The 23,214-nt window shown below is 55.0% G+C and overlaps 6 protein-coding genes across 6 annotated transcripts; 1 reads left to right on the top strand and 5 right to left on the bottom strand.

The window, feature by feature from the left end:
- Positions 1–869: 869 nt before the first annotated feature.
- Positions 870–3,550, bottom strand: LTR77_011164 (uncharacterized protein; the record flags this gene model as incomplete). Its single annotated transcript, XM_064808375.1, has 3 exons — positions 870–1,044; positions 1,099–3,262; positions 3,388–3,550. 3 exons carry the CDS (start codon positions 3,548–3,550, stop codon positions 870–872), a joined length of 2,502 nt encoding a protein of 833 aa, XP_064653424.1.
- Positions 3,551–6,992: 3,442 nt separating this feature from the next.
- CDC25 (cell division cycle- protein) lies at positions 6,993–10,480 on the top strand (the record flags this gene model as incomplete). The annotated part of the gene is made up of 2 exons (XM_064808374.1): positions 6,993–7,616; positions 7,682–10,480. 2 exons carry the CDS (start codon positions 6,993–6,995, stop codon positions 10,478–10,480), a joined length of 3,423 nt encoding a protein of 1,140 aa, XP_064653423.1.
- An 849-nt stretch (positions 10,481–11,329) lies between these two features.
- LTR77_011162 (uncharacterized protein) lies at positions 11,330–13,240 on the bottom strand (the record flags this gene model as incomplete). The annotated part of the gene is made up of 1 exon (XM_064808373.1): positions 11,330–13,240. The coding sequence occupies one exon, from the start codon at positions 13,238–13,240 to the stop codon at positions 11,330–11,332; it is 1,911 nt and encodes a 636-aa protein (XP_064653422.1).
- A 1,758-nt stretch (positions 13,241–14,998) lies between these two features.
- LCB2 (serine palmitoyltransferase component) lies at positions 14,999–17,074 on the bottom strand (the record flags this gene model as incomplete). The annotated part of the gene is made up of 1 exon (XM_064808372.1): positions 14,999–17,074. One exon carries the CDS (start codon positions 17,072–17,074, stop codon positions 14,999–15,001), a length of 2,076 nt encoding a protein of 691 aa, XP_064653421.1.
- A 1,076-nt stretch (positions 17,075–18,150) lies between these two features.
- Positions 18,151–18,776, bottom strand: LTR77_011160 (uncharacterized protein; the record flags this gene model as incomplete). The annotated part of the gene is made up of 2 exons (XM_064808371.1): positions 18,151–18,346; positions 18,400–18,776. The coding sequence occupies 2 exons, from the start codon at positions 18,774–18,776 to the stop codon at positions 18,151–18,153; spliced, it is 573 nt and encodes a 190-aa protein (XP_064653420.1).
- Positions 18,777–19,548: 772 nt separating this feature from the next.
- Positions 19,549–20,523, bottom strand: IRC22 (Increased recombination centers protein 22; the record flags this gene model as incomplete). Its single annotated transcript, XM_064808370.1, has 3 exons — positions 19,549–19,855; positions 19,916–20,376; positions 20,440–20,523. The coding sequence occupies 3 exons, from the start codon at positions 20,521–20,523 to the stop codon at positions 19,549–19,551; spliced, it is 852 nt and encodes a 283-aa protein (XP_064653419.1).
- Positions 20,524–23,214: the final 2,691 nt, after the last annotated feature.

Below are 23,214 nucleotides of genomic sequence, written 5' to 3'. Positions count from 1 at the left end.
GCCTTGCTTCGCCCTCCGTATGATCCATTCGAGGCGTGGCGACTTGTTTTGTTCTGCTGCAAATTGGTCGTCGAGACTTTCGAATGAGGTATGCGGCATCAGCGAGCGCCACCAGATTCTTCGACGTCAGCCCAAGAAAACTTCACCTGCAGGTCCTGTTTCACCACATACCCACGACCCAAACATCGCTCCCGCATCTGCATCTGCATCAACAGTCGTACAAACGCAGGCGGCTGCTGCTGTGCGACCTCTCACAAACCACCCCTCACCCCTGCAGGTATAACGTCTGCTCGTCCACACCTGCGCACCTCCATCACTAACAACAACAGAGCGCAGCAACTTGGACGCAAGCTAACGTAGAGACAAATTAATACCCTTTTCTGCTAATGTATCACATACCGTGACGTAGTAGTATAATACAATCCCCTCCCAGCCCAGGCTTCGCTCACTGTTACCCCTCGTCCAGCCACAGTGGCCGTCCCGCGCTATGCTCCCGAAACAAACCAATGTCAATGCCTGCCAGTAAACGCACATGGTATCAAGTAATGCAGTCCGCCCACGCCGAAAAGGAATAACAACAATGCCGGTTTCGCAGGTTGGCGGTTTTCGAGGCGGTCCAGCCGGCCTGGTGTGTGGTATCCGTCGTCGAGGGTGGTGACAGAGTCCTTCGATAGACAGACAGCCAGGAAGACTTCCCGCCTAGCCCACGCTGCACCAACATCCAGACAAGCCCGCCGTCAATCTTTCGCTCACATACTCATACAAAGCCTCCCTGTCCCGTCAGACCCCACAGCCCATCACGGCGCTGTGTCCGCCGGATACCACTCAAAAGGAATTCGTGACGTCGAGGCCGTAGGCGCAACCTTGTCCTAGAAAGCCGCCACCTCGGCCGTCTGCGCCTCCGGCATCCGCTGTGGTGTACCGTCGTCTTGCTCGACCTCTGCTCCTCCATCCTGCATGACGGCGTCCACTCCTTCGCGCGTCTCGAAGCCGCCGAGTGCTTGCGAGTGTAGCTTAAACGACTCGCCCATCAGCTTGGTGATTCTGCGAATTCATGTTAGTTCGAGAACAATGTGAGGTAGACGGAGAAATGCTCACCCCCATACGACGACCTCGTCGATCATGCTGCCCCACAATTTGGCAACCGTGCTACTCAGTTGTTGTCCGAAGCCATCGACAGACTCGTCGTCGAAAAGATTGCGGAGCTTCTGGTACAGCAGCTTCTCATCGTCTGTAGCAGGATCTGTGTCGTGCTCCACCCGCCACAGCCATAAGCTGAGAATGACGATCAGATCGAGACCACACAGAGGGTGCTCGATGCTCCAGTTTGTTGCAGACGTCCGAGCCACCCATCGAATACCTTGCAAAGCCGCAACCTCAATGCAGTCGTAACAAGCCTGGATGACGTTCAGCATTTCTTGGCTCCTGTTCACATTGTCTCGCGCCTTGAGCATCGCAGCAGCGACCTCATACGAGTCGTGATAGCGCAGTGCTTCCTGGACAGCTTTGAGATCCACAAGTAAGCGCGCACGGGTGTTGCGGTACATTGCCATTGCGTTGAAGATGAGTGGGTGTCCCTTGTGTGGTGCGCTGAGCTGTACGACAACGGTCTCCGGCTCGCACCTATCCAGCGAGCTTTCCCACGTGTCGAGGGCAAGCCGAAGCTTGTACTCAGTCACCACATCTTGCAGAGCCTCGGGGCTGCGCTTGTGGTACCAGACCTCCAGGAAGAGAGCGTTGATCATCACACGCGTGGCGAAAGCGCTGTACTGAGCGGGATCTCCTTGAAACAGCGAGTCGTGCGCTTCTCGGAATGTGACGACGGTGGATGCTGTCAGGCTCTCAATCCAGCTGTCGCTATCCGGTGCGTCGATATTCCACAATGACTCTGATGAGGGAAGCTCCAATGTGTCAAACTCATTGAAGCTGATCGCAGGAGTGTGGTTGTACGTGAGTGTGAGCAGGCCGAAGAAGATGTAGACGGCGTAGTATGTCCTGCGACATCCTTCATCTTCGACCCACTCCTCGTGTGTAGGTTGACGTCCTTCTCGTGCTTCTGTCCGTAGCTTCAACTCGTATCGGTTGCCGGCTACCATGTTGGCCAGCAGACTCTTAATCGAGCAAGCCCACTCCAAGCCTTTTGGATCACCACTCCAGCTCGCGAAGCTCATGTTCAGCAATGAGCTCTGCATCATCCATAGTGGACACTTGCGGGAGCTGAAGTTGTCCTTCTTCTGTAGGAACTGCGTAACAAGGACCTTGGACCCAATGTGAAGCATGTAAGCTTGGTCCTGCTCGAAAGTGTACAGTGCACCAATGGAGAGCACGGACAGCAGGAGGGGGGCCGAGACGGTCGCTGGTTCGAACGTGGCCGGATGGAGGAAGGGTAGGTGGTGATGGAAGAAGTTGAAGTAGGTCGACAGGTAACGGTTCAGGACCGACAGCTGCGGGAGACGGAAGGTCTCCACCAGTGCGCCTTCGCTGTCGCAGTGTCTGATGTTGTCCATGATGCGGCCGATGTGGTCTTCGCTCTCGACTTGAGGCGCCTTGGCCATGGTGCATTGCTGTGGAGGACCGGGTGATCTTCTGTAGTCGACCGGTGATACTGGGCCGACCATAGACGGGAAGGGCGAAAGTGCGCCAGGAGTGGCCAGTCCGTTGTTCATCAGCGAGGAGTTGAAGTGCGGCAGGCCGTCGGGTTGGCTCTCCTGCCTCTCCATCAAGGGTGGTAGGGTGTTTGGATTTGATGAGATGGAGCCGCCGCTGGGGTAGGGTAGCATGTCGTGAGAGGCATCCAGACTAGATGATACCGACGACGGCTTGGCTTGACTGACGTTCTGTGGCAGCATCTGATCCCAACCGTGCATCTGAGGCAGTGTCATCGATCCGGGATAGGGTAGCTGTGGTTCCATCAGTTGCGGACCATGAGGCGATATGAGTGGTTCCGCCGTGATGCTGCCTATGTCCTGACCCGACATGGCGGCTTTTTGCTGGAAGTTTGCCATCAACATGGCGGCCTGCTCGATGCCGAACGGGTTCTCGCCATCGTTGTACTGCTCCAACGCCGCCTCGTCCAGCTCGGGCATCTTCGAGGGGCCGCCATCTGGCGAGCCCTTGTTGCCGGTGTTGCGCCTCTTGGAGTCGCTCTGTAGTGGCACGCCGCCATCTTTCGCGTGGACGGTGCGGTCGTGTCGCAGGAGTAGGTCGCGACGGACGAAGGTGCTGCGGCACTTCTGGCACTTGAACGGGCGTTCTTTGGTGTCTGTTTGATGGAAACGTTGGTCAGCTCTCGGTGCCCCGCCAGCCCACTTTGCGACGGTCGCGTGGATGGAGCAGCTCAATCTGCCCCGCGACGACGTTTTGCGACGAAACCATCTTTCCACTTACGGGACCTCTCGTGTCTCGACCTGTGCTCCGACCTGCTGAAGGCCCGGTTGCAGAACTGGCACTTGTACCGCTTCTCCTTCTCCTTGTCTGGCGCCGACGCCTTGCGCACGCTGGTCGGCGACGCTGCCGTGGCGGACTGCTCTGCGCCTGCGACGGCGGACATGTCGGCGGGGGTGGGGGGGTCTACGCTGGCTGGTGGGGGTGGTGCTTGACGTGCACGCAGCCGGCGACGCCGCTGGGTTAATGGGTTCGGCGGGGTGAGGCTCGTATGGGACGGTGTGGCATGCTTCGAGTTGTGCTGCAGGCCGTTTGGGCGCTCGAGATGCCGACCCGGCGGGCTGCCAAGCTGGAAGTGAAAGGCTGGAGAAAGGCTATTCTGGTCCTTTCCTTCGAACACTTCACCAGCGAATATTCAATAACGATGGAAAACAATCCGCGTCAACAAGACATACGCAACGAGGAGGGGGGCAGAAGGTGGGGGATGCAAATCAAATCTTCTAGAAAGGAGGATGATGGCTCTCTCAGGAACGCCTCACGATTCATTTTGCTGTAGAAACTAGGCCTCTGCGCGGGCGGGGAGGTGCCGATGCGCTATCGCCCGGTCATCAACTATCATTAGCAGCACTTGCATACGCATACGCATACCTGCCTGTACCTGCGCGACCATGCCCACCTCTCGCCATCCATCCCTTCTCGCCGCTCAATTGGACGTGGCCACAAACCCGAGATGCAGCGAATTGGTGTCGACAGCAGAGCCTCCTCCGCAAACACTGGTTGGCCTTTCTTCCGCCCGACGTGTGACAGACGTGTGTGCCACACCAGTGAAACCACAAGGCCAGCCGCCTTCATCTACGCCATCTGTCCCGATCGCAACACATATTATATTCAAGATGTAGTATTGTCTAAATCGGTCAAGCCCTTCACTGACCGCTTGCATCGTCGACTCGGTCTTGCAGATGATGCATCACACCGCCACCTCTTCTGCGCCTCTTGATGCATTGCGGCGGCTTCTTCTTGCCGGCTGCAGTCGTTCAGTCGCTCGAGTCGAGAACACGATCCTTCACGACTCGCCCAGCCTCCCGTTTTCCTCTGATCAAAATGGCAACTGTGGTGGGTCGGCTGTCCTCGCTCGCTATATCTCCTACTTCACCTGAATCATCTCATCTCCTGAACGCATCCAATGCCCTCCCAGATCGCAACAACCAGCGTCATCCTGTCAACAAATGCACCGAAATGTTTCACTCATCATCCCAGTGATCGGACCCAGCGCCCTGTTCCTGGCCCTCGCGCATCTCTCCAACGTCTTAGAGCCTCGGGGAACGCCTTCCTACCTCTTAGCCCGAAAGGTTGCCCCACTGCCATGGAAGGTTCTCTGATGACAGAACGATGGGAGAAACGGTGAGAGGAGATTTTATTGCTGACGGCACTGGACGGAGACGACACTGCGATTCCAACTAACGGAGGACGGCACAACACAGCTCATTATGGTCACAACATGCTACGCACTTCTTATTCCTTTAGAGAGCTCACAAGGCAGGTGTGGCTTCGGCACTTTAATCTTTCCAAGCGCTCACGGACCGTCACTTTCTTTCGGGCTGCAGCGGGAGCTTGAAAGCAGTGTCTTTCCTGCCCCACCGGGGGCAGCAAATACTTGCTGATGATATATCCGCTTCGTGTGTTGATTTAGCAAAAGCTCCGGAGAGGCGCGACGCCCGCATACGACATGGGTGTCGCGCAGTACTCCTCTCATTCTGTCCTGTCGACCTCGCACTCCAGGTTGACAGTCAAGAACAGATGCAGGCGGCTTGTGAACTGACGTACAGTACCCTCACCCCTCCGATCGTCCGCCTGCGTCGAGGGGCAACAGGAACGGGTCTCACCCCTCCGTGCCGCATCACGCCTTCCCCTGAGCAGCGTGCGTCCAAGCGAAACGTCGACGTAGGGCCGAAGAAGTTCATCTCGGCATGAATCGCAGAGTTTCTAGCTCCTGACACCGTCGCTTCGGCACGCGGCAGCATTCCCGTTAGTGTTGGTGTGGGTTAGATCGACGGAATTGGCCACGCGAGCATCTGCTGGACCGGGATGTTGGATTTCTTGGTGATCGATTACTTTCTTCTCTTTGGATGTCGCGAGGTAAACATTGAAGAAGACGAGAGAGATTTCGTATGCGACGAGCAATGCGGTATCTTTGATCGCTGCAGCGCCTCTGTACCAAACAGTTAGACGGCCCTCAATACACGACCCGTGCTCGTTCCTAGAACGACGCAGGTAAGTCAAGGAGCATTCATTCTCTTTTCCTTCCTCTCTCCCACCCACGTTTCTCCTTGCTGCTCGTTCTGTCGCACTCCTCCTCCTCCTTGCTCCCCTCGACGAACGCATCGCTGCAACACCACCACGTTTCTGATGGCACTGCCTCTAAGGCGAAGCACTCCCACGCTTTCGCGTTGCTTTTGCTCATCCCACGTTTGCGCGGGCGGACTTCATCCTTCGATTTGACTTGATGCAACTGGAGGCGTGGAACACGATGAGCGGCGCTGGGAAGCACGGGTCTGCTTCGTCTTCATGTGAGCGTGGCAGGTAGACGGCGGAGTGAAGTCCGCAGTCTGCAGGAGCTGGCCAAGATGCGATACGTCGGCCACATCGCTCACTCGGAGGAAGAAGAGATGAAGCCATGCCGCTATTCGACTGCGACAGCAAGCCCAGGTAGCATGGCGGTTTGGAGGGCACGAGGATCGGTGTCTTGAGATCAAAGGGGAGGTGGATGATGACGGATGAATGGACTTGGGAGGAACAGATGAATTGCACGTTGAACGGGGGAGGTTAAGATTGGGTTCAATCGACGCCAGGATCACACATGCCATTGATTTGGCCTTCGAATGCGTCTCATGAAGTGTGTTAAGGGAGTTTTCCATCGAGCCCTGCAACTGTATGGTCATCTGGACCGGTGCCGTTGTTCCAGAGTTTGAATGACTCGAGGAGCAGCGTGTCCTCGAATGTGACCGTTGAACCTACTCCATCGAGTCGCCTTATGGGTGATCAACTGCAGTACATCTGTGGTTAGCCTCAGGTACAGCCATAGACGGGCTTAATATACATGTACTCTCCGTCACAACAATGTCGTCTAGCGAGATAATCCGGGACCAATAGGGTCCGCTCTCCGCTTGTTGCGATCCAGCTCAGCCTCCAGCCCACCAATCCCGCTCCTCAAAGGCCTTCTTCGATCACACTACCACCTCTGCCTGCCCTTCTGCATCCATTCTGTTGGCATCCGGCAGAGCGTATGCGGCGGTTCGGTCAGCACCGCTGCACTTGTGTGCCCGCAAAGGCATCCCGCTGCCCTTGAGAGGCTCCGGCGTGGGAGAGGACGGATCTGCCGCCAGCTCTGCCTGCTGCTGCTGCTGCTGCTGCAAGGGAGCTGATCCCCTGCTCTCCTCCACACTTCATTCCAGGAACATTTCGAGGACAAACCACCTTCTCCCGCAACGACACCGCCATCCAACACGTTCGTCCACGTCGCGTGCCTCAGGCTACAGCGGCGACGATACTGGAGCGATCCGAGTTGAGGAGTGCCCACCACTCCTCAACCGCGACGAGGGAGCACGACGATGAACGGGTATGGAGGTAGCGTCGCGCCGCCGAGCCAGCTCTACGTGCGCGCGCTCTACGACTACGACGCCGATGATCGCACCAGCTTGAGCTTCCGGCAGGGCGAGATCATACAGGTCATCACGCAATTAGAAAGTGGGTGGTGGGATGGAGTGCTGCATGGCATCAGAGGATGGTTCCCGAGCAACTACTGCGCCGTGGTGAGCCCGCCGTTTGAGGACGGACATGCGAGAACAGCTGGCGACTCGGAGGCGGAAGAGTCGGAAGAAGAGTACGGTGAGCATGGGCTGGATCATGGCATGAATGGCAATGGTGGCAGTCACAATACTACAGTGGACTCGCAAGAGGAGGCTTCATTTTGGATACCTCAAGCGACACCTGATGGACGGCTATACTACTTCAACACGCTCACCTACCAAAGCAAGATGGAACTGCCTCTGGAAGCGCCGACATCTTTGAACGAAACTGGCCCACGCGATCGCACCAACATCCACATTCCAGATCAGACGAGACCGCCGGCTGAGATCATGGCGGCCGGCTACGAGCGCGACGACGACACGGACTACGCTTCTGCTTCCGAGACCGAGGACATGTCGGGAATCCGCGACTCCAAGGGCTCGAGTGTAGGTGAAAGGTCTTTCAGGAGATTTGGCCTGTTGTTACACAAAGCTAACGCAAAGTTTGTTAGAACCGGCGCAGGCGATCGTACGTGTCCGACGGCGTGTCACCCGCCACCTCCATGGATTCTCTCAACGCTGCTTCTCCGCTGAACCGCTCGCGCACTAATCTGGCTGGAGCCAGTCAAACCTCGATTTCGGCCATGCAGCAAGGCATCCCGCCGATTGGTACCACTATGAACTCCTTCGCCAATGCTGCGGCTGCAGCATCCACCTCCTCCCTCGTACCCCGCCGCTTCTTTGAAGACGCACACGCTGTCCCGCTAACATGGCACACCTTGACCGAGGACATGCGGCGGGCCATTCAGCGTTACCGCGACGTCATCAATGCTGGCGAGAGGTCCGAGTTCGTCCGGAAGGCAGAAGATATCTCCGATCACCTGCGTCTACTCCTGGCAGCTGGATCTGGTACCACCGACAACCATTCTGGAAACCCTTCCATCATCTCAACGAACAAGGCTCTCTATCCTCACTTCCGCGAAATGATGTCTAGATTCTCCAAGCTTGTTCTCTCTTCTCACATTGCTGCTGCGGACTGGCCAGCCGCCGATGCCTACCAAAAGTGTCTTCAGGAAGCGGAAGGCGTAATGCATGGCGTCTATGGCTTCGTGGAGGTCGCGCGACAGCACAAAGGCGAGGAGATACCAAGAATAACTCCTGGCTTCGTCAGTGGTAGCAAGGTTGCAGCAAACTGGCAGAACAACGGGCTCAACCCGAAGGATCCAATGGCGACCATGTCCTTCATGGAAGACGACCAGGATTTTCTCCAGGATCCGACAGCATCACTCGATCTCGCAATAATGGAGCGTATGGATGATCTCAAGCGACTGATCAGCTCCAGTATTCGCAAACTGGACGAGCACCTCATACTGAGAGACAAGCTCATCACTCCCCAGCGACACCGACGGATTGGAGATGCCGTGTGCAGGTCTGGACATCAGGTCATTGAGTACTGTCGACCTTACATGTCCACCATCGAATCCATCAACCTCGCGCCCCTGGGCTCAACATTCCAGACTCCTCAGCTGAATGACTTTGCAGAACACAAGCAGAAATTGTACGACTCGACATCTGATCTGATTGTAGCCTGCCAATCTGTTGCGAGTCCACTTGGTGACGAGTGGTCTGAGGTTAGAGCGCCATCGCTGGAAGAGCGTGTTCAGCGCGTAAAAGCCATCAGTCGCGAGCTGGACACAGCGGCTCAGCAAATATTCTTCTCACTACAACTGCTATCGGAACTCATCCCTCACGATGACCGCCTTTCACCTCCCAAGGACGGCCACAGACTGACCGATGGCGGTGCTTCATACGCCCCACATGTCCGATCGAATTCGAGAGAAATGCGACCCACTATGCTCGCAGATGTTGGTCAATCGAAGTCGTACTCGGAGGGTACCGATCCTTCTGCTGCCATCCAAGGGAACGGGGAGAATTCGAAAGTTAAGCGCTTTTTCGGAGAAGTCCCGGCTCCTCCCATGCCACACCGCGAGTCGGAAGAGATGCCAGAATACCTCAAGCTGGACCATGAAGGCGAGATTGCCTACGACACCAAGGTCGATCCGCCGCTGCTGCGTGGCGGCACTTTGAACGGATTGGTGGAGCAACTAACGCGACATGACAAGTTGGACGCCTCGTTCAACAACACGTTCTTGCTCACCTATCGTTCGTTTACCACAGCACCTGAGCTGTTCGAGATGCTTGTGAAACGATGGATGCTCCAGCCGCCGAATGGTCTTAACGCGGCAGACATGCAGGTCTGGACCGACAAGAAGCAGAAGCCAATTCGCTTCAGGGTGGTCAATATCCTGAAGTCTTGGTTCGACAACTACTGGATGGAACCTCAGGATGAGACAAGTCAGCAATTGATCCAGAGGGTCTACCAGTTTGCGAAAGACACTGTCGCGTCAACCTCGACACCAGGAGCTGGGCCTTTATTGACTGCTGTGGACCAGCGCATCAGAGGTCAAGACGTACCCAGCAAAAAGATGACTTTGACACTTAACTCCCAGCAGTTCCCGACTCCAGTCCTTCCGAAGAACATGAAGAAGCTCAAGTTCCTGGACATCGACGCCCTTGAGTTCGCGCGCCAGCTCACCATCATCGAGGCAAGACTCTACAGCAAGATCAAGCCGACCGAGTGTCTCAATAAGACCTGGCAGAAGAAGTTGAAGGAGGGGGATCCCGATCCGGCAGAAAACGTCAAGGCCCTCATCCTGCACTCCAACCAGCTCACCAACTGGGTCGCTCAGATGATCCTCACCCAGCAAGACGTCAAGCGCCGTGTGGTGGTCATCAAACACTTCGTCCTCATCGCCGACAAATGCCGCACCCTCAACAACTTCTCCTGCCTCACCTCCATCATCTCCGCCCTCGGCTCAGCGCCCATCCATCGCCTCAACAGGACCTGGGCCCAAGTCAACGCCCGCACGACTCAGACCCTCGAATCCATGCGCAAGCTCATGGGCAGCACGAAAAACTTCACCGAGTACCGCGACGCCCTGCAAAAGGCCATGCCACCCTGCATCCCCTTTTTCGGCATCTATCTGACGGACCTGACGTTCATCGAAGATGGCATCCCGTCAGTGATTAAGAAGACGCAGCTCATCAACTTTGCAAAGCGCATGAAGACGGCGGAGGTCATCCGGGATATCCAGCAGTACCAGAACGTGCCGTACGGCTTGGCGGCGGTGAACGAGCTGCAAGAGTACATTCTGCGCAACATGCGCAGTGCGGGAGACGTGCACGAGATGTACGAGCGCAGTTTGCAGGTCGAGCCGCGCGAGCGGGAGGATGAGAAGATTGCGAGGTGAGTGTTTGCTATCACTTGCGTGATTGACGTGTGTCTTCGGACTGACTGGTTGCTTGTGGGTAGGCTGCTCTCCGAGTCTGGATTTCTGTAGTCCAGCCGGGCTGTTGCGAGGCGAGTCTTTTGATCTTTCCATCATGCTTGACGAGCTCGAGCAGTGTTGTGCGGGTCTAGACGCAAATTGGGAGCAAGTGCGTGCGATGAACGCAAAAGGAAGTGAAAAGACGATACGAACGTGACGACGACGAGTGGAGACGGAAAGACCTCTCTGCTTTGGAATCTGCGAATGTTGCTCTGTAGCACTGCGACGTGTGTCCGGCGTTTCCATCACCTATTGGGGGAGGCTTTGAGTGGGCTGGCTCACAGGCGGCGCAGAAAGAAAGGCCACGGGAAGGGGAACGGATATTGTTATTACGGAACTTTTGGGAAACGGCTATCCATCACGACGACGAGCTCGTGCTTGAGCGACAATGTGGTGTATCTTGCTGATCGTACTGGCTATTGATACCCAATGAGTCATTCTTCGCTGCAGTGATGACTTCTCCAAAGTTCTCCTCCTTGCGTATTGCTGTTCGTATGCACAATGTGCATGAAAAGTCAGCGAGCCACCCTGATGCAGTATCAAGGTTATCGAACGTGTTGGTTTCGGCCGTGACCTATCTACTACACGTACTCAGACAGCAAAGTCCGCAAACAAGGCCGTTATTTATCTACTCAAACAACAAAGCATCCACAACAGCGAGTGATCGTATCCTCTGTGAACGCCGCATCGCCTGCCCAAGCTGCTGGACTCCCCTGTATCATGTCGCTGTAGTCAAAAGGCATTCTGCCGTTGAACCTCCCCCTCCTCCGCTCAATCAAAGTACCCTCCGCCTCCCCTATACCGACTATGCTGCTCATACCCGACATCCCGTCGTCGATACTCCGGCACAAACTCCCGCTCTCTGTCCCGTCGGTCGTAGTCGCGCTCCCTGTCTCGCCTGTCGTAGTCCCGAAGACGATCTCGCTCCTGGAAATCATACTCATCCCCACGCTCCGTCAAGCGTCGACGGAGCGGAGCCTCTGGTGCCCGGACGGGAACGTACTCCACGGCTCGGCTGGGGGGATAGTCATCGGGATGGCCTGGATGGTACGTGATGGAACGCTGGATTTGACGTCGTGGTGGTCGGCGATCGCGGTCGCGGTCGCGGTCGTCGATGCGCTGGTGCGTGTACGCCGGCTCGATGTCCGCATCTTGGAAGGCCTTGGAGCGGTACTTGGGTCGTGCTCCGCTGCTCTTGCGGCGCTCGAGGCTGGGACGCTGGCGCCGGTCGGAGAAATGGCTGTGGTACTCCGAAGGCGGTGTGTAGGAGCGAGAAGGCGAAGCGCCACGAGACCAGCCGGAGCGACCGTCATATTGACTTTCGCTGGAGTCGTCGTCGCGCAGCTGGGCGCTTTCCAGTCTCGCGGCTAGCTCCTCGAATTTGTCTTCGAACTTGTCCCCCAGTTTGTCGACAATCTTCTCCATCTGCCGCTCGCTCACGCGGCGCGCCGATTTCGGTCGCTCCTGGCTGTGTGCGCGGGCGCCGGCCGAGTGGTGGCGCTGGTGGTGGTTGTGTTGAGGGTGTATCCATTCCTGACCGGGCATGAAGGGAGAGTCAATGTTCACCGGCATGTGTACGTTCGGCAACGGCGTGAAAGGGTTGCCGTTGATGTCGTGCGTGGGCTGTCGAGGACTGGCTTGGAACGGCTGCTGCATGATCGGCGGCTGCATCTGGCTGGGATGGATCGGTGGAGGCATCTGCTGGTTTCTGAAGTCTTGTTGCTGATCGAAAACCTGCGGGTAGTCGTTGAACTGCTGCTGGTTCAGGTGGTGGTGGTTGTTGTGGTTCTGTGGCAATGGCTCGATATCATCAAGATCCATGCCCAGTCCGAAGATTGGATCGACCAACTCGCGCTGCTGGTCCTGCTTCTTCTGCTTCTTCGTGCCACCCTTGTTCTTACCATTGGAATTGTTCTTGTTCTTGTTGGGAACATCGTATACTTCAACGATATCATCGAAGTCGTCCTGATAGTACTGCTGTTCGTTGTTCGACCTGTCCTTACCGTTCTTCATTGTCTTGGTCGTGGTCGTTGTTGTGGTGGTCGTCGCGAGAGCCTTTCGGCCATCGAAATCTGTCCGTTTGAGAATGACTTGCAGGCCTACGACTTCTGGAGGGCTAAACAGTGTACCCTTGCCCCATTTACGGTCGATGTCGTGATAGATCCATGTAGCATTGCGGTCCAGCTCCTCGCTTCTCCGTTCTTCGCACAGGCGAGTGACGGCCGCTCGTTGACTGTTTGATAGCGACAACAGCTGAGAGGATGGGTTGCCCTTAGTCCTCTGCTGGTGATCCGAGGCCATTTTCATAATGGCCTCCTCTGAAAGAAACAACGAGTCTTTTTTGTAAGTGGACCAACTTGAAATCTTGCTTAGATCGTGTCTCCCGCCAGCGCCTCTGGACTTCCCTCCCAGCTTTCCTTCAGGTAGCCCTTCCGGCCTTCCTCTCGACAGAAGGTAAGCCTCATACCTGACAGCGACCGGCTTCCGATACGAATTGTAGTTCGAATCGCCATTCTTGTTGTTGTTCTTGCCGCCAGAATTCTTGTTCTTCTTCGGCGGATTGTCGAACTGCATCATGTCGCTGTCGTCGTCCCACTGCATATCGGGCAACGGGGCCATGATGGCGTCGTCGAACGGACCCGTAAGGAAGTCTTCCGGTGGCGGTACTTGGTTCTTCGGCATAACGGTTGCACCATTCAAGCTTCTGTACCTGAGTCCAGATCACTTTCGGCTTATGCAGTGCCTGGTCTTGATGGGTAGAACGATCTTCCGTCTTGTCCAAGAGTAGAGTGGAACAGAGCACAGCAGGGACAATCGAAGTATCAGAATCGGAACAAGGAAAGCAAGAAAAGAAGGAGGCGGGGATGAGCTCTTTCAATCAAACCTGCAGTGACTCCTCCATGCCACACCCGAAGTGTGCTGGACTATAGTTGCCTTGTGTAACCCGTCCAAGAGCATCCAGATGCCTACACCACGTCAGGCAGGTCCCGGTGAACAGACAACCCGCATGCCATACCGCCGCAATGAAGCGGCAGTCTTCACCACGATAACTCTCGACCAGTGACTCGCAACTCCACACTCACTGTCATTGGACGCTCCATCGTAGATCCGGATGACTGCAGGATACAAACCCATTGTACCGTTGCCCGGCTGCAGCACGGCTGCCTTCGCGGTTCGCAGCGCGGGTCAGATGACGCCTCGCCGCACGCTCAAACGAGAGCGTCAACGCGGTCTAGCGACGACGGGGCGAAGCTCGACCGACCATCAACGCTGCATGTGTAGAGAAGTCCAGTGTCATTGCCGAGCTCGAGATACCGATCCGGCCAATGGAACAAGGCTGTGCACGCTTCACCGGAGGATAGCGACAGCGCTGATCACGCTGGCGGCCGGCCTGGTGCTGTGGAACAACGGTAAAGCAGGCTTTGGATGTCTCAGGGTCAAGCGGTGGTGCTTTGCATGAAGGATCGCTCGCGGTGACAGTTCGCGAGCTTCGTGTACTCGACCTTCTTAAGCGCTGCGCTTGGAAGAGAAGGAACGTCTGAAGTCCCATCAAGCTCTCCGATCCGCTCCAGGCATTAATGCCAACCGAAGCGCTGCGCAGGTCAACCGTGGACACTGATGGCCCTCTCTAATGCAATCGCTGCATCGTCTGGTATCCTATTCTTCGCGAGACGGATCGTGGGCGCGCGACCTGGGAGCTCTCCGTTAGGGCGCAGCGTGCAGGACGATGCAGTAGGATGGGCAAGAGCTTGGTGAGTGGTCGGATGCAGCTCCAGTGGGGTTTGCTGGTGGCCTGGCGGGCTGCATGGGGGCTGCCAGCGCATACGACGCGCAGCCGAGCAAGAGCGTGAGCGATACGACAACTGATCGGGCGGCGAATGGGATGTGAAAGGGCGATATGGTGTGAGTGTGTGTGGACAGCAGGTGGTATGGGAATGATGGGTGTCTGCCACAAGAGATGAGGTGCGGTTCCGCTTCTGCCAAGACGATATCTGGAAGACAATGCGGCGAACGACAGCACATTTTCGTGGCCAGAAACCGGTGACGAGATGGAGAGAGGCCAGATGCTTTGAATTCTCTTGTTTCATTCCTTCATCCACCTATGCTACTTCGTGCTCTCCTCCTCCACTCTCGGAACAACAAACAATAGGTACACCCTTCCCACAGGCCGACCACCAAAGCCATACCGTCAAAACATTACCACCCTCTCCCTCGCAGGAGTTCGATGAGAAGTGTAGTTGCGAACACCGGTGCCCGCCCGTGCCTGAACCCTTCATGTATGTATATCCCCATCCCGTCCGTATACCGCCGTGAGCGAGCGAAGCGTGGCCTGGACGCGTTCCATTACCAGACCACCCAGAAACACCGAATAAACACCTTGCCGTCCCAAGAAAGCGCCCAGATCATCCCGCCAAAGGAATATGCGTAATCGCGTGCCACTCAACAAAGCGGCTTCTTGACATCTTGCACACCCCTCTTCAGCACGTCCTCCAGCTTCCACCGCGGTGGATCCACGGCTGGCTCACCGCCCGCTTCGAGACAGCTGCGCATCTCGTTCACGCCTTCGTTCGTCAGACCATCGTGCACCGGCTCCTGTCCGCCTGCGATGCCGGAGCTGAACTTCAGCTGCAGAATGTCGCCAGCTTGATCGCACGCCGCGAGCATACGGTCAAGGTCGTCTTTCGTGTGTGCGGCGCTGACGCAGAAACGTGCGCGCGAGGAGATGAGCGGTGTGGCGGGGTATCCGACAACGACGACAGCGATCTTGCGCTTCAGCATTTCGTGCGAGAAGGCAGGAATCTTGGCCGGGTGGTAGAGGAGGAGCGGAATGATGGGCGAGTCGTCGTGGCCGTAGACGATGAAGCCGAGGCGCTTGAGACCAAGACGCAGGTATCGGGAGTTGAACGCCAGACGCTGGAGACGCTCTTCGCCCTGTCCATTGCAGATCTCGCCGTTGATGATCTTTAGTGAGGTTTGGATTTGCGTGAGGACGGCTGGAGTGGGTGTCTCGCCAAAGATGGTGCCAGCGTTCGTGACGCGGATCTTGTCGATGAATGCCCTGGGGCCTGCGACGTAGCCACCGTTCGCACCGAAAGACTTGGTGAAGGTGCCCATGAGGATGTCGATTTCGCTGGTGGGAATACCGAAATAGTCACACACGCCGCGTCCACGTGGGCCCAGCGCGCCGATGGAGTGGGCCTCGTCGACGTACAGAGCGAACTGGTACTTCTTCTTGAGCGCCACCAGTCCTGGGAGGTTGACCATAGTGCCTTCCATACTGTACAGGCCCTCCACTGCAACCAGGATCTTCCTCCAGGGTCGATGTGTCCGGGGCTGGCCTTGCGAGATGCGCTCGCGGAGGAGACGTTCGAGGTCGGCCATGTCATTGTGCTTGAACATGTCGATGACAGCGCCTGACAAACGCGCACCAAAGCGGATCGAAGAGTGGTTCAGCTGGTCCGAGATCATGAGACAGCCCTTGCCAACCAAAGCAGTGAAGGTGGTCGCATTGGTGACAAAACCCATGCTGTGGATGGTGGCCGCCTCCTTGCCCACGAACTCTGCAACCTGCTGCTCGACCGCAGTGTGCAGGTCGCTCGTACCAATGTCTCCTCTCGGCGAGCAGAAGGAGATGCCGTACTTCTTGATGCTTTTCTCCGCATCGTCCGCGCATTCACCCTCCGACTGCGCGAAGCCGAGATAATTGTACGAAGACATATTCAGCGTCTCCGTGGTCGTGCCCTTCAGCTTGAAGCTCAAGTTGAAGTCGTCGCTCTCCCGGTCCAGCAGCGTAATGAAACGCCCCGGCACACCCGTCACCGGCCTCCGGAAGCAGTCATTGATCCTCAGCTGCAATCTCCGGATGTAGAAGTTATCAAAATCGCTGTTCAATGGCGCATATCCATCTCTTTCTTGCAAGTACTTGTACGACTCCTGCTTGAAGCGCTTTCCGAAGAAGTCCCGTACGTGGCCGAAGATGATGAGGATGAGGTAGGAGATGTAGGTGGTGATGAGGTAGAAGTAGGGTGGTTCGTCCGCGATTGGCTCTGGGAACTCGGTGCCGACGAAGCGGGAGGAGTAGAGGTGTTGTTTGGACCCCAGAGGACCGAACGCCGCGTGCGCTTTCGCTGTCCGCTTTACCTCTGCAGGGCTCGGTGGGGCGAAGAGAGTCAGTGGCTTGGACATCTCTTCCATCTTACTCTTTTCGCCAGTCGCTGTGGTGAGATTGATGGTCGGGAGGCTGAGAGTTGGTATCTGTGGCGAAGGTGGTCGAAAGGAGGTGGGTGGTTGCGATGGTGGTTCGAGTCGTCCTGTCGGCTCTGACGATGGCCGTGTGGGTGTCTTGGGCGAGCCAGAGAACGGTATGCTGAATCGCGGACGGAACTTTGCTCGGTTTCGCTCTCGTACTTCGCGCGACTCGATGCGAATGGGCTCCTTCTCGGACAGGACCTCGGTGGTGGTAGTGGTGGAGGAGGGCGAGGAGGAGATGAAGGGGTTGAGCGTGCGGAGAGGCATGGTTCTGATGGTGTCGAAGAATTACTATTAGTCTCTGCTCGGTACTATTGTATCGCGCTGCTTGAGAATGGTGCCGCCCTTGGATGCGCCGGATGGAAGGTGTGGCGCAGATCAGATGTTGTTGTTGTAGGAGTGCAGCAAGGAGCGTCGCATGCGGTGATGTGTGGTAGGGAACGTGGTGCTCACGCGTGGAGTGGCGAGCGAGCAGTGGAAAGGAAGGTGCTGAGGGAGGAAGTCGCGAGGGAAGGAGCGAAGGTCGCCGCCGGCTCAGGCTGACACAATCTTCCGGACACTTCCGTCCCCGACACCGACGCTGCAAGGTACTCTCGGTGCGACAAACAAATCGTCTCGGCAGTGATGGAGTATCTCCAGCCTCCAGCCTCGCAGACTTTGTACTTCGTCGCTTCCAATGCAATACCCGGGGCGCAGCTGGAAAGAACACGGCTGCCTGCTGGAAAGAGCGACGCAATGCCGCTTGGCATACACAATTCTCTTACCTCGATGCTTTTACGCCCGCATTGCTCGCCGCCTGCCTATTCGCCTTTCGTCGCTGTCGTCGCTTCGTGGTGATGGAAAGGAGTGTGTGGTGTGAAGGAGTGTGCGGAGTTGGTGCGTGTGCGAAGTCGAGTGTGCTGAAAGGAAGAAAAAGGTAATCTGGTAAAATCGCAGCAATTTCCGAACTCCCGGTCGTGACCACAAGGACTGGCCTGCTTACGACCGTTGCTTCGCTTACTCCTTCGACCGTTTCACGTCGCCTAGTAGAGCTGCATGCTTATCTCGCATCTTTAGAGTGAACGCGAGCTCGTGGTCAAGACGTGATCCCCACGCGTTGGGAGCATATCGGCACCAAGAGCACACCAGTCACACACATCAGGCACGAGTACGACGCAGATCAATGCAAATGGATACTTCGCTTAGGGAAGTAGAACACGAGCGGGCATCTGAAGAGCAGTAATCTTGTCGATCTGGTCTGGCCATGTCAGGCCTGCTGGCCAAACACTCCGTTGTACACCATAGACTTCCAAGACTATGAGCGAGCCACGTGCAGGCGCCCGATACCATCTCACAGCATTCTCTCACTGCTCAGACGTACTAGCCGGCGTCGATGGCGTCCTGTCACCATCCTGATAAACAGGCAGTCCTCCTTCCCTCCCTAACCTCACATACCCATTCTCCACCCTGAATCTTCTCTGTCCCCTTTCCGGATCCGGTGTCGCAAACATCTTAATAGCCTCAGGAAGCCTCAAGACAGCGACATACACATGTATAGCACTAGCAGACAATCAGCACCGAGAATAAAACAGGTAAGACGAAGTCCTACTCACCAATTCACCATGACCCACACACTCCCATACGTCCCCAACATCACCTGGGGCCCATCATACCGATTCTTCGGCACCTCGACCCAACAGCACACACACATCACAAACAACCACACCCCCAGCGCGAAATCCAGCACCGCCACATGGCCTTCCGCGAGCGTGATCGAGCTGCCTCCTGCCGTCACAGCGTTTGGGTTGAGGAGGTAGAGGGCCAGCAGGGCGGAGATGGCGAGCGGGATGAGCGCGAGGGCGGGGAAGGAGCCGCCGCGCAAAATACCGTGGAGCAAGAGCATGATGAAGGCTGGGGGGAAGGTGATGAGGTTTATGAGGCGGAGGGTGCGTTGGGCCGTGGCCGGGGGTTGGGTTGGTTGGGGTGGCATGGTTGTGGTGGTGGTGGTGCTGCTGCTGCTGCTGCTTGTAGACGGGACTCTTCGAGTGTTCGAGTCGATAGACGTTTGTTGTAATGTATACAGGTTGCCTCGATTGCTCCTACAGTCGCCTTGTCGTTGCCTGGTCGAGGTCGCCCGATGCCGATGCCGTGATGCAGCGGGTGCTTTCTAGGGTGAGTAGATCCTAGGAACCGTCGCCTCTCATTCAATCGCAAATGTGAAAAGTAGTATTCTTTGCTCAACAGAGGGGTAGTGATACATGTACATGTACATGTACCTTCAGGCAGAAACTATGTACTGCGCCACATCCGGCGGCAATCCAAAGTTCAAAGGATCAAACGCTGCGCTCTCCAAGAGAGGAAGGAGCCACCGTGACTATTTATGGCGGCTAGCACAGCAGGACTACCAGGTACACCATGCCTGCAGCGCAGTCACGCAAGGCAGCAGGTAAATGAAGTCTGCGGCTCTACCCTCTTTGGCTGGCAGCCTTCCGCGGTATACGGGAGCGTTGAACGGGAGGTGGAAGATATCGAAGGCCAGCCCTTTCCAATATCTGTCGCATGCAGTTCAAGAACTTTGTGACTAGATGTTACATGGCCAACGCTCCAAAGGCCCCGTCCATCGCAATGCGAACGCAATGTACACTTTTCCAGCTCTCCATCCACTCCATCCACTCTGCCCATCCTCACCTCCAAGCTCTCTCTCTCTCTCTCTCCACCTCGCTCCTCGCCTGATCCACCACCCTCGCGCTGTAGCAATTGTCCTAGGCAGCCCGACTCTTCGGCCTCCCACTCCCCACCCTCCGCGCCTCTGGCCTCTTCAAATGGCTCTCCGGGATCCAGCTCTCATCGTAAGCCTTCGCGCCCGTCGTGACCGCCGGCCCATCAGCGCCCACCACGCTCGTCTGGTCCGCCGGATCCACCTTCTTGCTCCCGCCGCTCGACCGCTTAGCCCGCTCGCCGCCCTTGCCGCCACGGCGCTTCTGCGGGAAGAGCGTCGTGATCCAGGTGTTGTAGATGAAGAAGCAGGTGCCGCCGAATGCGGCTGCGAGGAAGAGGTAGAGGAAGATGCTGCCATCTCACATTAGCTGCTGCCAATTAATTCGAGGTCGTAGGGGTTGTAGAACTCACATCTGCGGGTCAAATATACTCATCGGCGCCTCCACCACACTGACCGTCTCGTTGAAGACCACCTTTGTAAACACCGCGCCCTCAGTTTGTTGCAAGACCGCCGCAATGTTCAACCGCAGGTCCTGCGGGTGCAGCTCCGTCGAGAAGCTGTATGTCACGCTCTCGCTCTCTCCCGCTGGGATAAGCACCCCATACCGCTGCGCTGTCAAGTTCCTCACGATCTGCGGCTCTTCAGGCGCCCCTGGGGTATCCAAGGGCGTAGTGAGGGTCCCGCCCACGACTTGCAGTGTGATGGGCGCTGGCTCCTTGTTCGTGATATCGAGCACGGCCTGGGTCGGGTGGCCGTTGACGAGCTTGACGCCAAATATCTCGGACTGTGGGAAGGAGGTGCGGATCTCGACGGCGAGGGCGGGAGTCTGCTGTCTCGATTCATCGGAGGGGATCTCTTCCATGTCCTCGATCTGGGTGAAGATGTTAGTTGATCAGTGTATACGGGGTATTGCTGGCTTTTTGTATTGCAGTACCTCAATCCCCGGGGGCAGGTCGATTTGAGCTTGCACTGCTCGCGATGCCGCGAGGGCAATCGCTGCTAGCTTGAACGAGACCATATCTGCGGTGTGAAGAGTTCAATGGGTGAGTGTTTGGGATGACGATTTGCGAAGCCAGCTGTTCTCCAAAACTTTGGGCGGAGATGGCTGATCGTGGTGTCGTGTCGTAAATGGCTATTTTCAACTTCAACTTCATAACCATACTATTACACCACACCCCTTACCGCTCTTCTCATTTGTAAGCCTCTTCTACGCTATTAGAGCCCTGCTAACTAGCATATAGCTCGCCGGCTCGCTAGCTAGCTCGCTCTAGACTAGACGACCGGACGAAAATTAGCTCGCTAGCTTACCGGCTCTAGACTAGACAAACGGACGAAAACTAGCTCGCCGGCTAGCTCGCTAATAATGCCTCGTGTTGCTATTAATCTTAAGCCTTACAAGGCTACTATTAAGGAGTAGCGGTATAGTAGTACTAGTCGAGGGCTTATACTAGAACGCCTTACCACTAAGTATAATATTGTTATTAGCCTTAGGCTCCTTAAGAGGCACCTATTACGGTAGGATATCCGTACTAACTAGCTCGTAATTAATAGACAAGACTCCGTACTAATACGAGCTAAGGTCTACCGCTACTATTACCGGCTATAACTCTTAGACAAGCGGATTTTACGGATACTAAAGCTCGATGGGTTTAACGTATCTACCTAGACGGTTTACCGTCTCTAGAAGAATATAGGCCTCGTTAAGCGGCTCGTAGCCGCCTAGTACGAAGCTATAGAGGAGGAGCTCCGTTAGGCCCTATAGAGAGAGCTTAATACTAGCTTTATAGAGGACTTCGGCCGCCGCTACCTCTTTAACTATATAAGGAAGTACTATAACAATATTATAAACGCGTAAGTACCTCTAGAGGAGTAGACGGTCTTACGAGCTAGTAGCGAGACTACCGAGAGTACGAATTTAGCTCTCTCTCTAATTTACTAGCTTACTCCCGAGCCTTCTAAGCCCTTTACTAATTATTAACTCGTAGTAAGCGCCTCTACTAGCTCGTAAGGGAGCTTAACCTAGAGGGTATAAGGGCTTATAAGCTCCGTCGTTACCGTCGTAGTTACGGTTATCTACGGATACCTAGTCTAAACTATACGTAGTCTATTAATAGCTACTACAAGCTAGATTACTACGGCATTAAGGTATATACTACTATTAACTACTACTCGCGATATATTATCTAGGTCTACGTAGGCCTCTCGGTATATACTATAATATCCGTAGTAGCTTAATATCTCCGGTAGCTTAACGAGGGTAGTATAATACCCCTTATTATTAGCTCTAACTACGGCGGTAAGATACTAATCCTTACTAATATTTACGCCTTTCTATACGACTTACTTTACGAACGAGCCGACGGCGAGCTACTACGATTCCGCGATATATATCGATATAGGACTAGTAAATTTAACTAGCGGATTAAGGTATTCTAGTCTTAACTTACGAAGTCGTATATCCGGCGCTAGCGAGACTACTTACAAGAGCCCTATAAGCTAGACGAATACGATAAGGACCTTCTACCTAATCGACTAGCTTACCTTATAGTCTATATACTAATCCTCCGCCGTACGATTAATAACTTCGTTAAGATATAGAACGAGTACTTAATCCGTCTATAAGGTAATAGTATAGTTACTAGTATACCGGAGCTACTTTATCTATATCCGGAAGACGAGGGGGTAGAGGACTATAGTATTAATATTCCGAAGGAGTACTTAACGTCGTTTAAAGTAGACTTAAGTAGCTTTAGTTCGTTGGCTCGCTAATAGCTACGTAGATATAGAGGAATATCTACTACGTTAGACGCTTAATTGGTATAGCTAGTAGCTTATCGAGCTTGGTTACGAGCTAGTATAGAGCGGAGCCCTTTCGGATAACGATAGGCTAAAGCAATACCGCGCTACTTATCTATAGCTCCGCGACCGGATTAAGATTTACCTTATAAGTAGTAGCGAGCCGTAGCTATAGGAGTCGGTAAAGCCGCTTCTAGCTACTTAGGAGCTATCTCCTTATATCCGATAGGTCTTTGCTAACGCTAGCGTGTAGCTAATCGGTCGTTAGTATAGCTATATTAAAGCTAGAAGGTACTTTCGATATTCTAAGGTACGGTATAAGGAGAGGATACTACGAGCCGACCTACGAGCTAGTATTAAGCCGATTTTTTCTCAAGCAACTATAAGTTAAGCTATCCTATATCGGTTAGAAAGAGGGGACTTATATAGTAGCGTCCTATAGCTACTATAAGCGCTCGTAGCCGGCTAGACGTAGCTCGTAGCGTACTCGTAGTCCTTAATTTACTAGTACTACCTCGTCTCCTCTCGATTTATTACTTTCGTCTTATCTTCTCCCTTCTATACTTCCTTCTTAACTACTTCCTATTATGTCGTTACGCTCTATATAGACGCTATACTATATAGAAGATACTTATCGTTACGATAACTACCTAACTACTTATTACTACGGCCTCTACGGCGGTATTAACCCCGATCCTATATACTAGTATAAGCTAGAAGCTACGAGCTAGACGACTACTACTACGAGCTAGCCGGCTATAGTATAGCCGCGGTTTGTTACTACTACCCCTCCGGCGTATACGATACTACTATTAATAGCTATAAGCGAGCCGGTTCGCGAGCCTACTATTATACCTCCTCTAGCCTTTAAGGCGTCGTCTATCCTCGTAGGCCTTCTATCTATCGCCGAGTC

This window comes from Saxophila tyrrhenica (assembly GCF_035928015.1).
Source record: "Saxophila tyrrhenica strain CCFEE 5935 chromosome Unknown scaffold_34, whole genome shotgun sequence".
Lineage (NCBI taxonomy): Eukaryota > Fungi > Ascomycota > Dothideomycetes > Mycosphaerellales > Extremaceae > Saxophila > Saxophila tyrrhenica.
This window is presented reverse-complemented; position numbering and strand designations above follow the sequence as displayed.